This window comes from Cavia porcellus, unplaced genomic scaffold, assembly GCF_034190915.1.
Source record: "Cavia porcellus strain 051 isolate PalLab524CR breed Dunkin Hartley unplaced genomic scaffold, mCavPor4.1 scaffold_6, whole genome shotgun sequence".
Taxonomy (NCBI): Eukaryota; Metazoa; Chordata; class Mammalia; order Rodentia; family Caviidae; genus Cavia; species Cavia porcellus.
The window spans coordinates 76,913,838-76,932,850 of NW_026947489.1; the positions used below are offsets into that span (position 1 = coordinate 76,913,838).

General features: G+C 36.1%; 1 protein-coding gene across 3 annotated transcripts in view; it reads right to left on the reverse strand.

The window, feature by feature from the left end:
- The window catches only part of Rpa1 (replication protein A1), a 62,138-nt gene that overhangs the window by 40,765 nt on the left and 2,360 nt on the right, over nt 1-19,013 (reverse strand). For 2 of the 3 annotated variants that reach the window (XM_063251060.1, XM_063251059.1), the window contains exons 2-5: nt 8,161-8,211; nt 7,370-7,429; nt 6,976-7,054; nt 6,198-6,306 (exon numbers count right to left, since the gene is read on the reverse strand). In XM_063251060.1, coding sequence (XP_063107130.1) covers nt 6,198-6,306; nt 6,976-7,054; nt 7,370-7,429; nt 8,161-8,211 — 299 coding nt within the window. The remainder of the gene's footprint in view (nt 1-6,197; nt 6,307-6,975; nt 7,055-7,369; nt 7,430-8,160; nt 8,212-19,013) is intronic. The other variant, XM_003469537.5, reaches the window with a different exon arrangement.

The following is a 19,013-nucleotide window of genomic DNA, read 5'->3' on the forward strand; positions in this document are numbered from 1 at the left end:
CTATGTTTACAATGGCACAGTCTATAACAGTCAAATCTTGGAAACAACCCAAAAGCTCATCAACTGGTGAATGGATAAAGAAGATGTGGGTTTTTTCTATACAATAAATACATTTCTAGGAAAATGGATGTACCTTGAGACTATATTTTTAAGTGAAATAAACCAGACATGTGTACACTCTTTCTCTGGTGTAAAAAACCCAAAGTATAAATAAGGACCAAAATGTACAACAGGTGTTGTGAAATAGGAAGAAAATGTTCAAATGGGGAGGGGTACAAAGGAGAGTGGGAAAGGGAAAGAAGGAAAAGTTAAAAAAAAATGATAAGGAAAACATGGAAACACAGGTTTTATAAATGAGGGATGGAGAGTTGAAGGGAGGGTAGAGGAATGGGAAAAAAAAACAAGTTATATCATATACAGGTACAAATTCTCTATGACGAATGTAATCATTATGTGTATCTAAAATGTACCAATAAAATCTGATATAAACAAAAGTTACAGGTCTTAAAGACTCATGTTTAACTCTAATTAAAACATTTCAATAACTCCCGAAAGACCTTAGACTCAAAACAAAGACTTTTTTTTTCCGTCTTTCTTTTTTATCGGTACTGGGGATCGAACTCACGACCAGACACTTGCAAGGCAGGCGCTTATGCCCCTGAGCTAAATCCCCAGCCCCAAAACAAAGACCTTCGACATGGCGTTTGGTGGTACAGCCTCTGTCTGGCATGTCTGAGGCCCTGCATTTGAAGATCCCCAACACTGCAAAAATTAATTAAAGTAAAACTTTTGACACAGCTTTCAAGCTGATCGTGCTAATTTCCCTCCATCAATCTCCTCACTCCTGGGCCTAGTTTTCTTTTAGATCCTAGCACATGCCACACTTCTTCCAGCCACAAGACCTACATACACACTGCCCTCAGATTATATTCTCATTCTGCCCTTATCTAGCATTCTTTCTAGTTTTTGTCTCAAGCATCATCTCTCCAAGACACATTGCCTTTCTCTCGTGTAGATCAGCTTTCTTTGCTCTACTCTGCCATGACCATGATTTCTTTCCTTTAGACACCTCTTAGCTTTCTTTTTTTTTTTTTTTTTTTTTATTGGTACCAGGGATTGACTCATGACCACCTGCTTGCAAGGCAGGTACTTATGCCACTGAACTAAATCCCCAGCCCCTTAGCTTTCAAGTATACATTTATTACTGCTTATTTTATCTGTTTCTCCTTCTAGACGCACTTTCAATCAAGGCAGGTTGGCTCTACTGCTTGATGTAATAATAGGTCCCCAGCTGTTAGGTATGCTTGAACGAAAATATTGTGGTCATGTCTGCAACAGGGAGAATGACTTCGTGGAGAACTAAGTAGAACAAGTAGATTAACAGAGAAGAAATGACGGAGGCCTGAAGTAGTGCAGTCGAGATGAAAAGAGTAGATGAACCAGAGCAAAAGGAAGGCAATAATCAACTCAAGTTCACATTCTATTCCTTAAATGGCATGGCTGCTAACTTTTGGACTTCTACATATAATTAACTAACTTCACTTTTTATTAGGTTATCCTAGCAGGGTTATGCTCTTTCAACAAAATAAGCCTGAAATGATCTGTTCCTGAAAATGGAGGCAGAGACCCTATAAAACTATCTGATATTTAGCAGTGAATATTTAACTACCTTCTCAAATTATCCAAATCACTCTATAACATATAAAAATAGAAGGCTTATCAATTATTTAACATTATCCTAATATCAAAACCTGAAAGCACACTCACAAAATTTCATCTTGAAATATATCCTGCATTAAATATTAACAAGATGAATACAAAAGCATATTAAAAGAATAAACAAATATCACCTTACAAAGACTACAGATATCAGACATGTTAAACATCTTTACACAGAGAGAGGCAATCTATGAAATCCAGACTGAAGGAGACTGTAAGGGTGGTCGGGACAAATGATCTGACTTATCTGACAAACACTAAGAAAGAAAAAGATTTGGAGAAGGAATTTATACACATCAGAAGACTTACAGACTATCAGTCTACTGTAGTGTGAACTTTACTTTGGACCCTGATTCAGTTAAGATTCTTTATGTACATATACACTTTATATACTTATATAGATACACAAACACTTACCTTCATAGAGACCTATCTAGCTATGTGATGTCTGATAATTATTTCAAAATTATAGAGGAAAGTAGACGTAGAGCCAGGTGTGGTGGCAGATGCCTATAATCCCAGCACTCAGGAGGCTGAGGGAGGAAGATTGCTCTGAGTTCCAGCCTGGGTTACACAGTGAGTTCAAAGTTAGCCTGAACTACATAGCAAGATCCTGTCTTAAAAAAAAAAAAAAAGTAGACATAGAAAGGATATAGACAAGAGAAGACTCGACATCAGGTGATAATCTGCAGGTCAATATATGGGGACTCTTACCACCACTGTGTATTCTATTTTCATGGATGTTTAAAATTATTCAGGATAAAACAGATTTCAGAAAGGGCAAGCATGGTGGGCACATCTGTAACCCTAACACAGGAAGATGGTAAGTTCCAGCCCAGCCCCCATCTCAGTACAAAAAAGTAGGGGCTGGAGTGGGGATGTAGCTCAGTGGGTAGGTCCTGGGTTCCATCCCCAAAGAGAAAAAGGGAAACTAAGAGGATTATTTTTAAGGCAGGACTTATTTTGTAGGAATAAAAGACTAGTTCAATATTATATAAGGATTCAAAACAATGATCATATGAATACAGTTAACGTTTTTAAAAATTTGGGTCATACATAGTTGAAAAAACCTTGAATGGAAAGACCTAAAAGAAAGTTCTGAACATGACAAAGTAAAGGTATTTTTGTGATGCTGGCTGAGCAGTGAACTAACAGTATTTCCATTAAAATCGGTGAACAAAGAACGTATTTGCTGACATCACTATTGTCGTTTTTTTTTTTTTTTTTTGAACTAGGAATTGAACTCAGCACCATGCCACTGACCTATATCCCCAACTCTTGTAACAGTGTTTTTGTGTTGATGGTACTAACTAATTCAGTAAGACTGAAAGAAGCAAAATAAATGGCATAAATTTTATAAAAAGAGATAAGATAATTGTGTATGCTAAAAAATCCAAGAGATTTTAAAGGCACCCACACTATGTAGACAAAAAAACCTAGTTATCAATTACATAAATTTAATACAATTGTATTCCAACAAGACTTTGCTTATTTTCTAAAACTTGACAATATAAAACTCACATGCAAGAACAAACATGAGAGCTATCAAGAAAATTTTAGGCAGTACAAAAGTAAAAGAATACTTTGCCAAAAGTTAACAGAAACACTCTCTAGGTGATAGTTTAGCTAAACTCTATGATGCGTAATTCTCAGTGTTGGGAAGAACGTACAGAAGCTCCACATGTATGTGTTGCATCCAAGAAGGTAAACTGACATAGCTGCTTTGGAAAAGTCTGGTAATTCCTCAAAAAGTTAATCATAAAGGTAGTATTTGATCTGGCAATTTTACTAAGCACACCTGCCTAAAATCTTCCCCCTAAACAAAAATACTCTGTGATAGAAACAGACAAGTCAGTGGAAAACATGGCAAATTCAGAACAGACAACATTCCTTCTGCATCTGCTAAGTCCACAGGCATCAATTTTCTGCATGACTGTCTGAAGAGTCTTCTAGAACTTTTAACAATTTAGATCGTATCTCAGCTCCCAGATCAAAACCCAGTAGCTTCCCAACACACTCAGAATAAAATCTCAACTTCTTACTAGAGCCCTCCCCGTTTCAAAAATAAAAAGGGCTGAGGACACAGCTCAGTGACAGCATTAGTTCAGCACATGTGAGGCACTGGCTCCAATTCCCAGCACCACAGGAGAAAAAGGGAAACTACAAACAGTCAATAAAAACAGGAAAAGACAGTATCTCACTGACACAAAAATGTAAATTAAATACTGATGATTAGTGATTATTTTTAAAAATTAATAAAGTCTAAGATGGGAGGGCTGGGGATTTAGCTCAGTGGCACAAGTGCCTGCCTGGCAAGTGCAAGGTTGCGAGTTTAATCTCTGGTACCAAAAAATAAATAAATTATTTAATTAATAATAATAATAAAAGTCTGGTATGTTGACAGTGTTTTTAAAAAAAATAATAGCCAAGTGTGGTGCTACACCCCTGTAATCTCAGCACTCAGGAAGCTGAGGCAAAAGGATCCTTGCAAGTTCAAGATCAGCCTGGGCTGCAAAGTGAGCTCAAAGCTAGCCTGAACTGCATAATGACACTCTGTCTCAAAAAACACCAAAAAAATAAAAATAAAAAAGAGATTGCTGGGAGTTGTGGTGCACACCTATAATTCTAGCACTCACTTAGAAGGCTGAGGCAGACTGGGCTACAGAGCAAAATGCTGTCTCAAAAAAACAAATAAAAATTAATTAATTAATTAATTAAAAGAGTAACAGTTTTACTGAGCTATAATTTACATACCATAAAATCCGCCCTGTGGAACTGTATGATTTGGTGGACTGGAATACATTCAGAATTGCATAAGCATCACCACTGCCTAATGTTACAACATTTTTATTATGCCATAAAGAAGCCCTTTATGGTGGTGGTCACTGCACTTTCCCCCACTCCTAGGAACCACTCATCTGCTTTCTTTATGGATTTGCTTTTTCAGAAACACACACTCTTATACAATACTCATGAGCAAGGCAGTGGGTGTATTTTGCTCTCTGACCCCACAATACTGGTTCTAGCAATCTAAAAGTCTAGAAATAAAAGCATGAACACAGAAAGAAAACTGAACAAAGGTGACTGTTAAAGCCCTGTTGTGAATAAATCTAAGTGACTGTTAAGAAGGTGAAAAGCAGTAAACTCGGATGCACACACATACAGGCTCTCAACAGGGGCAGCAAAGAATCCAAGGCAGGTCTTCATGCTGAGGGGTGGAAATAACGCAGAGCCCAAAGGAGTGGAACTGCATTCCTAATGAACACTGGAGTTTCCTGGCAAGGACTGTCTGTCCACAATCCAGTAAAGCGCACCACCCTCTCCCACAACCATCCCCGAGAGAGCACAAAAGCAGACACAGGAAAGCACAGCTTAAGGCACTTACAGTAGTCTGGCATGGAAGAAATGGAGCCTACAGGGGAAAACTGGCGTGCAGATGTGCCTGGCCTAGACTAGGTCAGAGCAAGTAGTCTGGACTGCACTGTCCATATTAAGCACAAACAAGATAAAAACAAAGGACACAGCAACAATGCAATAGACAATGGTGTATGAAAATAAAAGAAAGAAGGAAAGGAAAAAGACACAAGGAACCCAGCCTGGAATAAAACGTAAAAGGGAATGAAAGTGACTCAAAAAATAAATAAATAAGACTGAATTTTATAAAGTAAGAGCCAACAGATGAGCTAAAACTAAAGGTAGCAGAGGGAGTTTGAAAAAGCTAAGAAAATAAAACAAAAGTAATCTAATACTTAAAATACGAACATATAAAATATATACTTACAACATAAACTAATACTTAAAATATAAACATAAAATATAAAGTAATCTAACACTTAAAATATAAACAATAAATAACAGGATAAAAGTTAAAAGAAAGATAAAGATATATCCAATGGATATAAAACTGGAAATATACTAATAATGTAACATACTGATAGATCATTACTAATACAGAAATGCCTCACATACTTGCTTTTGTAATTAAAAGTAAAAAATGTTAACAGAAAAATGGCACAGGAGAGTCCTCTTCTCTACAATAAGTCATTTAGCAATGGAAAGAATAGTTCTACTGACTACTGTTCTTCTAGTGTGTACTACCTTGTAGGTACTTAACATATTGTATACTGCCCGAGAATATGTTTACTAAAGAAGATTCAAGACTCCGAAAAAAAGCAACATTATATAATTAAATATACATCTTGCAATAAGAAGTAGCTTCTATTAAAAGATTCTAAAAATGACCAGACATAGAGTCATGTATTCACCTTTAATCTTCTGCCCTGAGATTTCCCATTTGTTTCTGTATTTTTCTTCCCTCTGGCATTATGCTTTAGTTACCTGAGTTCAGAATCGAACAGCTAAAAATTCTTAACTGAAAACTTACCACTGTCTTTTAAAATTCCTAATTCAATCTTGGCATCTCATGTATTTCTCTGTTCACAAATTAGTACCCATACAAGAAAAAACAAAACACATACCTGCCATCTTTCAGAGTGTTAACAATAAATCGGTCAATCTGGCAAATACAGTTGGCAGCCAATTGTTCTTGCTCAACAAGAGAGTTCATCTGTGTTGCTAACATGAAAGCTGAAAAGCAGAGATTACTTTAGCCTGCAGTGTTTCTGCTTAGAGAATATGAAAGATGATCACAAAGAAAAATAGTGACTTAAACATGTTCCTTTTTAAACTAATCAGACTCTGGATATGAAAAGGTTTCATGTGTTGTGTTAAACTTGTGCTGCCTATCTTAAAAAAAAAAAAAAAAAAAAAAAAAAAAAAAAATATATATATATATATATATATATATATATATATATATATAAAATATATATTTCCTAAAGGGCTCTAAACCATTTTTTCCATTATTCAGTTTTCATGACAAAAACCAAAGAAATCTTTTATGGATCTATCACCTCATACTTGAGATAGCAGACACCTATTCTATAAACTTTTTCCTATCTTCCTTTTCAAGCTCCCAATACCTAAATAAAATCTCAAAAAAAGTAAATACAGGACAGCTAACCCATCACATTCACTAAACATCTTATGGAAATAAGTATCAAGACAAAACACCATAAAGCACCAGTCAGAGAAAATTAATTACGCCAAATGGCAGCTGTCCATCATATCCATTCTATTGTTAAGCATGCTCTCTGCCAGTTTCAATTTTGTCTGGATGTAGACTTCAGGAATGCCCCATATTATGGCAATCAAAATGTTGTGTGTGCTGTTATTTAAGCAAGTACAGATACTCACAGGACAGTGTGTTGATTCCGTCACTCATAAGCAGTCGATAACGGGGTGGATTATTCCCTGTGGTAATGGGGCGGATGCTCTAGGATGGAAAACTTGATTCATTAGCCAGGTTTTCTGCCCAACCCCCAGAGATAAGTAAACAAAAGTGGCAGGACAGTAGGTTTGCCATTAATTGAGGACACAATAAACTGTGTGCCCAGATAAACGCAAATGGAAGAAAGTTGGATTTGGTGATTCTTTCCACCAACCTCTCTCTACATAACATTATTAAATACAATACAGACCAGACTCAAATGAAAATGCTAATCTTCTGTGTTCTCCCTTACTCAAATTTGGCTAAAATTAATTGCAAACAATGGCATACATATATATGTATATGAAAAGGGCATCTCACATAAGGTACGATGAAAGCTGGGTGTGGTGGTATAGCCTGCAACCCCAGCTCCTCAGGAACCTGAGGACAAAGGACAGTGATTTCAAGGCTAGCCTGAGGCACAGTAAGACTGGCTCAAGGAGGGGAAAAAAAAGAAATTTTAAAAAATAAAAAACAAAAACAAGACCCAAAAACATCTTGGCCCTGAAGGAGAATACAACTAGGATGAAGAGGCAAGCAAAGTGACATAAACAAAATATGTACATAATGCTACAGAGGCAGAGCCAAGACATTTATCACCACTTGAGGAAGATCACAGAGGCAGCATTCTGAGGGAAGCAAACTATGTAAACAGAGCCTGAGGTCATGACTGGGAGCAGTGGGAGACAGACCAGCAGGTTTACTGTCTCAAAATCTGCAGGTGTGATCCTAGATTCTGCTTCTACTGGTGTTTGCAATTCCTATTAAACACAAGAGTCCCTTAAATAAATGATGAGCTAATCAGAGAATTTTATGGATGCATTCATGTAAATGTATCTCTCCAGAGGTCATATGTAACACATATTTGAACAAGATAAACCTAAGGACAGGGAAACAAGTAAGGAGACAGTTACAATAATGTTCAGCATTATATGTCATCTATTCACTACAGAGAACAACAGAGAGGCAAAATATTAAATCTGAACCTCCAAAGGTTTAACTTTAAACATAATTAAAAATAAAAAAAGGGAAAAGCTTTGATGTGACATACCTATAATTTATAATTATATGCATCTAAAATTGATTGACGTAAATCATATACAGGCACTTACAATGACTTGGAGAATGGGTTTTATGGATGTATCCCCCTGCTGCATTATAGCCTGAAAGAACAAAAGCAGATTCCTGTAAGACATTCACTCAAATCACAATTAGAAATTGGTAGACTATTACAGTTTGGTATTAAGGATAAAGTAAGGATAATAGTGTTATAAACTGGTTCAGTGTCAGTCATTTGAAAGCCCTGATTTATCATTCTAGATGAATCATAAAAGTGCCTGTTTTCTTTTCTTTTTGTCTTTTTCATTTTTATCGGTACCAGGGATTGAACTCACGACCGCCTGCTTGCAAGGCAGGTACTTATGCCGCTGAGCTAAATCCCCAGCCCCCAAAAGTGCCTGTTTTCAAGGAAAATAAATAGCATTTGTAGTCAATATTGTTTTCTTTTTTCCTTTGATACCAAGGATCAAACTCATGACCTCACGGTTGCCAAACAGGTGCCATGCCACTGAGCTATGTCCCCGGTTTCAATAGTGTTTTCTTATGAAAACTTTTGAACGTCACAGAATCACAATACTTCCACACTTTTCTCATTAAATCACTGGTGATATTAATAAAGATGAATTTTTGATATAACAAAATACATTGACATTTGGCAAATTTGCATAATGCGATGAGCCAATATTTTCCAAATGATGAATGCATGTTAAAAACAAATCATAGGATAAAAAAATTCACTCAAAATACAAGACACAGGCTGGGCATACAGCTCAGTGGCACAGTGCTTGCCTGGCAAGGGTGAAGTTGTGAGTTTAATCCCCAGTTTAAAAAAAAAGACCCACAAATCAATCAATCTATATATAAGTCCAATGAAGCTTTAAGATCATTTTTTTCTTTTTCTTTTTTTTTTGTACTAAGGATTGAACCCAGAGCCACACTGAGTCACATCCCCAGTCCTTTTTTTTTTTTTTTTGAGGCAGTCTTACTAAGTTGCTAAGCTACAAATGCTGGCAAGGCTGTGGGGATAAAAGAACCATTCTCCACTGTTGGTGAGAGTATAAACATGGAAGTCAGTATGGAGATTCCTCAAAAAACTAAAAGTAGGGGTTCCATTGGACCCAGCTAGCTATTCCTTCTAGGTATCTTCCCAAAAGAGTTAAAAACAAATACGATGGCAATATTTGTATATCCATGTTTACAGCAGCACAACTTGTAATAGCTATATCTTGGAAACAGCACAGATGCTCAACTAACCAATAAATGCATAAAGAAAATGTGGTTCTGTATGCAACCGAGTGCTACTACGCCACAATGAAGAGTAAGCTTGGTACATGTACAAACGTGGCAACCATACTTTTAAGTGCAATGTCCGACACAGTTTGTATATTGGATTATTTCAGTTATGTGAGAAACTAAAAAGGTAAGTAAGGGCCAAAATGGACATAGATATTGGGAAGTAGGAAGAAAATGTTCAAAGGGGTAGGGGAACAAGGAGAAGGGAGAAGTGAAGGAAAAGGAAAACAAAAACAGAATAGAAGGAAAAAAATGAAACTTTTTTTGTAAATAAGAAAGGGGAGAATGGTTGAAGGGAGGGGAAAGAAATGGGCAAAAATAAAGAAATATTATGTATAGGTACAAATTCCCTGTAATAAATGTGATCATTATATATATCAAAAAGTGTACAAAAAATTAATTAAAGAAAGAAAAAGTTGCTAAATTGCCTGGGCTAGACTTGAATTTGCAATCTTCCTTCATCAGCCCCAGAATGCCGCGATTACAGGTGTTCACCATCACACCTGGATAAAATTTGGATATAGTGTCAAAAAAAAAAAAAAAAAAAAAAGAGGTCAGGGTTGAGGATACAGTTGCACAGCATGTGTGAAGTCCTGGATATAATCCTCCATATAGCCAAATAAAAAGGCTTGACAAAGGCTATTAAAATACTCCTCCTTTTTCCAACCAAATTATCTGTATGACGCCAGATTTCCTTCACTTAGTTCAAAGAAAACAATGAGCTGACTGCAGGAGCCAATATGAAAATCTAGCTGTCATATTAAAGAGATGTACAAAAATACAAAATACCACTCTTCTCAGTATTTTTGCTTTTCTTATTCACTATAAGGGCTTGAATCCAGGGAACAGTGATCTATATCCCTAGCCCTTTTTAATTCTTTTATTTTGAGACAAAATCTAAGTCATTAGTTGCCCTGGTTGAGCTCAAACTTGTAATCCTCCTGTCTTAGCCCCTATAAAGTACTGGGATTACATAATAGGTACTGCCATACCTATTAAATACTATTCTTACTAACTGTTATTTGAAATGAGTAAATATTTTAAAAATCTTAGTTATAATTTCAAATAGATACGGTATCCCAGATATAACCCACAAAAACAAAAGGTCTTAGGTAGGCCTCGGGGATGCCTCAGAGTATACAAACCCAATTCTAAGACCAAAATCATGGACTGAATGTGTATGTCCCTCAAAATTTGTAGTTAAAACTTTATAATTGCCAATGTAATGGCATTAGGTGGAGCCTTCAGGATAAAGTCATAAAGCTGCAGACCCCACAATGAGATCTGTGTCCACACAGAAGAAATCAGAGCTCTCCTTCCAATAGCACAAAGAGATCACCTAAGCACACAGTGCGCTGACATCAGTCTAACAGCCAGGAAGAATACCTACACCAGAAACCACACCTATTGGCTCCTTAATTTTAGATTTCCTTTCCTCCAGAAATGTGCAACAGTAAATGTTTACTCTTTAAGCCACCCAGTTATCAGTATTTTTTATTGTAGCCCAAGATAAGATGCACTAACCTAAACCAATCACCACAGAGTACAGCTAATAGTGTTGATAATCCAAATCATAAAGCTAAATAAATAATTCAAAAGTAGACAGTAAGCCTAAAACAACAACAAAGAATAATGGAACAAACAGAAAAAAGTAGCAAGATGAAAAACTTAAAACCAATCATATCAAATGAACTTGGTTTAAGTACTTTAATTATAAGGCAGAGATTGTCAGGAGAGCCAAGTATTTATTGTCTACAGAAACAACTCAAATATAAAGAACAAGTTAAAAGTAAAACACTGGGAAAAGATATTACTAACAGCAGACAAAGTAGATTCCAGGAAAGAGAGTAATACCAGGGTTCTAAATGGACATTTAATAACAGGACCCAATGAAAATATATATAATGTGTGCAACTAACAACAAACTTTCAAAATACTTGAAGAAAAAACTGACAGGATTAAAAGAAAATAAAAATATAATGCAGGACATAACAATTTAAAAAAAAAAAGAAAAGAAAAATAGAAAGATCCTTAATTACAAATGGTGGTTTCAACGTCATTCCTCTCTACTTGAGGATGATACACCAAGAGAGAACAGTAATATACGTATCCCAGGAACACTATAGGAACCTTAAACTGCCCTCCCCCAAAGTATTATTAACTGAATGAAAATGGAAATAGAATCTATCTAAAATTGCAGGATGGCTAAATATATAATTGCACCTGTCAAAAAAAAAAAATATATAATTGCACCTGTCTGTATTTTGTTTGCTTGTTTGCTTATTTTTTGAGATAGGGTCTCAATGTGCAGTACAGGCTGGCCTTGAACTCACAGCAATCCTCCTACCTCCGCTTCCCAAGTGTTGGGATTACAGGCACGCACCACAATGTCCAGCTTCACTGGCCTGTAATACCAATGCTAGGCAGGTTGAGGCAGGAGATCACAGGGACTAGGCTAGGCTGGGTTACATAGTGAGTTCAAGGGCAGCCTGAACTACATAGTAAGGCCCTGTCTCAAAAACTCCAAAAACTGGGGCTGGGGATTTAGTTCAGCAGCATAAGCGCCTAACCAAGCAGGCAGTTGTGAGTTCGATCCCCGGTACCGATAAAAAGGAAAAAGACAAAAAAAAAAAAAAACCCTCCAAAAACTAAAACTAAAATAAAATAGAATTGTAAAGGGCCAGTAGTAGTGGCACACACCTGTAATAACAAGTATTTGGAGAAAAGGCTATCCTGGGTAACAGCAAAATCCCATCTCAAAACAAAAGCACATAAATTTGCAGCATATAGCAAGAGTCATGCTATATGACTAGCATTAAAGAAAAAGTATCCAATGTGAATAGTCTAAACTTCAACGACAACAAAAAAATCTAAACTTCCACTATAAAAAGCCAGGGGGGAAAAAGCATTAGACCCAAACAAATGAAAAGAACACACAAAAAAAATCAATTATTAAATAGAAGCTGGGTAAACAATAGAAAAAAAAATCTTGTTCTTTAAAAAAAATCAGTCAAGTTGATAAATACTTAGCCTATCTAGTCAAGAAAACATATTTTCAGTATGTGGAATAAAAACAAAAGCATCACTGTAAATCCTATAAAAAAGTTAAAAAGATAATACAGGCATATTAGAAACAATTTAAAATGGAAAACTCCTTAGAAAAACATAAACTATCAAAACAAATACAAAAAAGCCTGAAAATCTAGACAGCTCCATATATATTAGGAAATAATTTGTAATTTTAAGAGATGGCTTTACTGGTGACTTCTACCTACCTTCTAAAGAAACACACACCTCACTATTGCATAAATCATTTCAAAAAATAGAAGAGAAACCTTCCCAAATCATTTTATGATGTTAGGGTTACTCTGAGGAAAAAAAATCAAGGCATTCTAAAAAAGAAAAATCATAGGCTATATCATAAATGAACCCAGGTGCAAAAATCCTCATTGAAATATCAGCAAATAAACAAGTCTAGCACCATAAAAAATAATATCCTGACTAAGTGGGATTTATACCAAGAAAGCAGTTTACTCAAAATCCAAAAATCAATGTAATCTGTCACATTAACATAATAAAGATGAAAAACACTATAATCTCAATCGATAGACAAAAAGCGTTTGACAAAATTCAGCACTCATTATAAAAAGCTCAGCAAACTAGGCAAGGAAGAAAGCCTAAATGGATAGCTGACATCTTTTTAAAAATCTATAGTTAGCACTTAATGGTAAAAGACAGTGATTTTCCCCTAAGATCAGGAACAAAAGGCAAAACTAGTTCTCACTACTTTCATTCATGATGTTAGGTGTCATAACTATGTAATGGGCAAGAAAAAGACAAAAGCATCAAGCCTGAAAAGGAAGAAATACTTGCAACTGCCTTTAAATGCCAATGATGTGGCTGCATCAGAGGAAATCCTAAGAAATGCACAAAAACTAGGAAGTTAATTTAGTGAGTTAGCAGAATACAAGGTTGACAGGCAAAATTTGCTTGTGTTTGTATGTACCAGTAGTAAGAACTGGAAAATGAAACTTTTTAAAATGGCATTTAAATGCCATCAAAAGTAAAATACCAGTCAGGCATGGTAACATACATCTGTAGTCCCAGCTACCCAGGAGGCTGTGGCAGGAAGATTACAAGTTCAAAACTAACCTAGGCAATTCAGCAAGACCTTGCTTCAAAATAAAACATAAAAAGGGCCAAGGATGCATCTCAGCACACTCAGTTTGCAGATAGGAAGCCCTGAGTTCAATCCTCAGTATCACAAAAAAGGAAAAAACAAAGCAAAACAAAACTTATGTAACACTTTTGAGAGAAATTAAAGGAAGCGTGTCAGGTATGGTTGTGCATGCCTGTAATCCCAGCAATCAGGAAGCTGAGGCAAGAGGATTATCACAAATTTGAGGCCAGTATCAGCCACACAGCAAGTTCAAGGCTAGCCTGAACTACATAGCAAGATCATTGTCTCAAAAAACAAAACAAAACACAAATAAAGGAAATCTAAACAAATTAAGAGATATGCCACATTAATGGCTGGAAAGACCTTATATTTGTCAGATGTCAACTAATCAATAAATGCACTACCAATCAATACCCTTTAGGCAGAAGTGAAAGACTTCTACAATGAAAACTTCAGTATTCTGAAAAAAGGAAATTGAAGAAGACAGCAGAAAATGGTAAGATATCCCATTTCTGATTAGGCAGAACCAAAATGGTCAAAATGGCCACACTTTTAAAGTTGATATACAGATTTAATGCAATCCCAATAATATTCCAATAGCATTCTTCAGTGGACTGAAGAAAACAATTCTAAAATTCATACAGAACTGGAAGAGACTCCAAATAGCAAAAGCAATCTTGGGCAACAAGAGCAAGGCAGGAGGGCATCACAATCCCAGAACTCAAAGTTATACTGTGAAGCTATGGTGACAAAAACAGCATGGTACTGACACACAAATAAGACACAATGGAACATGATAGAGGATACAAAGACACGCCATATATATTCAACTATTTGATCTTTAACAAAGGAGCCAAAAACATACTGGAGGAAAGAGCCTCTTTAATGAACAGTGCTGAGAAAATTGTTATCCACTTGCAAAGGACTGAATCTAGACATTTATCTCTCATCATGTAATAAATTAAAATCAAAATAAATCAAAGAACTAAACGGTAAAACAGAAACATAACCTGCTGGAAAGTAAAACTGGTAAAACTTTTGAAATCATAGGTATGGCAAGAGTTTTTGAACAGAACCCAAGTTACACAGGAAGTAACACAATCAACAAATGGGATCATATTAAATTAAAAAGCTTCTGCACAGCGAAAAAGACAACCTAACGAATAGAAAAATTTTTTTGCCCATTGTTCCTCAAAGAACTAATGTCTAGAATATATAAAAAATTCAAGGAATTAGACCTTCCAAAAAACGCACAACTGAAATTAACAGACACTTCACAGAGGAAGAGCAAAAGACCAATCCACGAAGACATGCTCAACACCTCTGGCCATCACAGAAATGCAAATTAAAACAACACTGAGATTCCAGTGTTCCAGTGAGATTCCAGGAAAGAATGACCATCATTAAGAAATCAAAACACAAAAACTGGTGAGGCTGCAGGAAAAAAAGAACCCTTCTACATTGCTGGTGGGAATATAAACTAGTACAATCATTATGGAAACCAGTATGGACACTCCTCCAAACACTAAAACTGGAAATTCCATTTGACTCAGCTATTGTATCTTCCCCCAAAAGTGAAAGGCCACACTTTTAAAGTTGCACGTTACAATGATACATGCATACTTACATTTATAACAGCACAATTCACAATAGCTAAATCTTGGAAGCAGTCTATATGTCCACCAACAGGTGAATGGATAAAGAAAATGTGTTATTTACACAATGGAGTTCTATGCTGCCATACAAATAAGTCAGGCTGGGGATTTAACTCAGTGCACAAGTGCCTACCCAGCAAGCATGAGGTTGCAAGTTTGATCCCCAGTATCACATGCACAAAAAATATATATAAATAAATATATTTAAGTCGTTTATGGGAAATTGATGTACCTTGAGAACATAAGTGAAATAAACCAGATACACAAGCTTAAATATTGCATGATTTCTCTTACATGAGAAATCCAAAATATAAAGAGCAAAATAATAAATAATAAAAAGTAGGGAAACAGATCTTTCTCAAATGGGGACGGGATTAAGAGACGGGGGAGGGAAAAAGGGGAGGGGATGAAAAAGGAATTAAGATGTGTTATATACATGTACCAATTCCCCACAAGGAATATAAACATTATATACTGCAAACATGTACTAATAAAAAAGTTTTAAAACCCTCTTAGGCTTTATTAGAAATGGATAAGCTGGTTCTAAAATGTATATATGAAAATATAGAGAACCTTAAAAAAAGAAAACAAAAATGCAGATCACTACAATCAGTAAAATAATACTGAAAAAGAAAGAAAGCTGGGGAGTTTATGCTACTAAATTTCAAGACTTACCATAAAACTACTGTTTTTAAGAGTGTATTACTGATACAATTAGAATCTATAAAGTACAAAACAGACATTCCAGAAAAAATCCTATACACATGTAATTTTAACTGATTTTGTCAAAGGTGAAAAACTAACTCAACGCAACAAGAGAATCTCTTCCACAAATAGTGCAGGAACGAGGGAATGTGAACACTGGAAAAAAAAGATATACCACATACATAAAAAAGTAAACCTGAAATAGTTCACAGCCTGAAAACAAAGCTAAAACTATAAAGCCTCTGGAAAAACACAGGGCAGAAGACTGTGATCTTAAAGTAGAAAAAGACCTCTTAGGATACAAAAACATACTTAGAAAAAGGAAAAAAAAATTGATAAACTAGACCTCATCAAAATTTATTTATTTATTTGGTACCAGGGATCGAACTCACAACCCTGCGCTTGCCAGGCAGGCACTTACGCCACTGAGTTAAATCCCCAACCCCTTCTTGATGAAATTTTAAAGTTCTCTCTCTCTCTCTCTCTCTCTCCCCCTCCCTCCCTCCTTCTCCCCATATATATACACATATACATATATATATATATATATATATATGCACATATACATACATATATACACACACACATATACTTTGTCTTTCTGAGACAGATCTTGCTATGCAGTTCAGGCTGACCTTGAGCTCAGTTTGTAGCCCAGCCTCTAACTCACAACAATCTTCTGCCTCAGCCTCCCAAGTGTATACCACACCTGGTTTTTAAGAAATATTAAAAGAATAAAAAGGCAAGACACAGACTGAGAGAAAATATAAGCAATACTTACATATAGCAAAAGATGTAGCCATGGACTAGGGATTATAGTTCAGTGGTGCAGGCCTTGGGTTTGATCCCCAGCACACACACAAAAAGCATTCAGTTATCATATGACCCAACAACTGTACCACTGGATATGCACTTATACACTAGATACTAATTTATAATTACCCACGTTACTTCATACACGTAACTGATTGATATATTATTTATTAAGTTTATATATAATATACTCAAATATTTCTAATGGTAAAGATCTACATAGAAATGTTTATAGCTCTTTATTTACAGTAGCCAAAACTGAAAACAGTCCAAATGGTTCACAAGAATAAACATACTGTATTATAACACACAATGAAATACTACTCAGAAATAAAAAGGTGATAACTTCTGTAATGACATAGATAGATCTCAAAAAGAAAAAAAAAAAAGTCTTCCTGAAAGAAATCAGAGCTGAGGGGCTGGGGATTTAGCTCAGCGGCATAAGCACCTGCCTTGCAAGCGTGTGGTCGTGAGTTTGATTCCCGGTACTGGTAAAAGAAAAAAAATCAGAGTTGAGCATGGTGGTGGTGTGCACATGTAGTCCCAGCTACTTGTGAGGCTGATGCAGGAAAATTGGTGGCGCCCAGCCTACTGTTTGAGGACAGCCTGGTCTACAAAGCAAGTCCTTCTCCAAAAAAAAGACCATATTCATTCTTTTTCTATGAAGTTTTAACACTGATCTATACTGACAGAACAACCATAACAGTGGTTGCCTTGGATTAAGAGTGGGGCACAGGGAAGAATGAAGAGAAAATCATGTGGGCTGATGAAGATGTTCTGTATCTTAATAGGGGTAGTATGACTACAAAACTCATCTCCCTGTACACTTATAGAGTACATTTAACATCTACAAACAAAACTTTGATGAAGATGTTTTTTTAAAAAATATTTATTTCTGTGGAACAGAACTGGGCAAGGTGGAATTTCATTAAACATCTTTCTGCTCTATTTGTTTTTTAAACCACATGCATATACTTTATACTTTTTAATTTAAAATGTTATTATGAGCCAAGCATGGTGGCCCATGCCTATAAATGCAGCATTTGGGAAGCTGACGTAGGATCACAGAGAGTTTGAGGCCAGCCTAACCTACATACTGAGTTCAAGGCCAGCCCCGAATTATATAGGAAGACCCTGTCTCAAAAAATAAAATTAGGGGGGCTGGGGATTTAGCTCAGCGGCATAAGCGCCTGCCTTGCAAGCAGGCAGTCATGAGTTCGATCCCCGGTACTGATAAAAACGAAAAAGACAAAAAATAAATAAATAATAAAAATAAAATTAGAAGCCAGGGATTTAGTTCAGCAGCATAAGTGCCTGCTTGGGAAGCACCAGATTGTGAGTTCAATTCCTGGTACCAAAAAATAAAAACAAAATTTTAAAAAAGCCCAAAGTATAGAGGTACACACCTGTAAACCCAGAACTCTGGGAAGGCAAGGCTTGAGGATCACAAGTTTGAGCCCACCTGGACAACTTACTTAAACCTGTCTCAGAATAAAAATTTAAAAAGGCAGGCCTGTGGCTTACTGCAAAGCTACAGGTTTAGCCAGGTATGGTGGTGCATGCCTGTAATCCCAGCAGCGCTCTAGGAACTGTAACAGGGTGATCTCAAATTGAAGACCAGGCTGAACAATTTAGTAGCTAGATCTGATCTCAAAAAAGGGTTGGGGAGAGTGCAAGGCCTTAAATTCAATCCCTAGTACCACAAAAAGTAAAATAAAACATAAAATTTGAAAAATCTTAGTTTCTTACCCTTTTCTATAACTCAATTACTTTAAAGACAATGCTGAACGGGGGGAACCAAAATATAATTTACAAAATACAGCAAGTGTTTACATTTTAAAAATTACACTAAAAAATGAATTCCCCTCACTTCAGACATATTTATATTTACAGTAAAATTAATCCCCCTCACTTCCAACATATTTATCTCATTGCTCTTCCCACCCGCTGTAGCACTTCGCGAAGTTCCCTTTCATGAATGTCTTTAGCTGCACTGACTTAGCTGCCTCAGTGTCCTGAATCTGTCCTGAATCAACTCAAAGCATTTACCTTTCATGGTCATTCTGACTTGGGGAGGAGCCAGCAGTCTCAGTGCCAGACTCTGTGACTCCGTGACTCCGGTGACTGAAGACACACTGCGATGCTCTCACTCGCCTGCCAAGTCTGTTAGATGGCACTAGGCAGCACCATTCACGGTACTTTTTCATCACATCTTCCAATATGTCATTTACTATAATATGGTTTTGGAATTTAAATACAG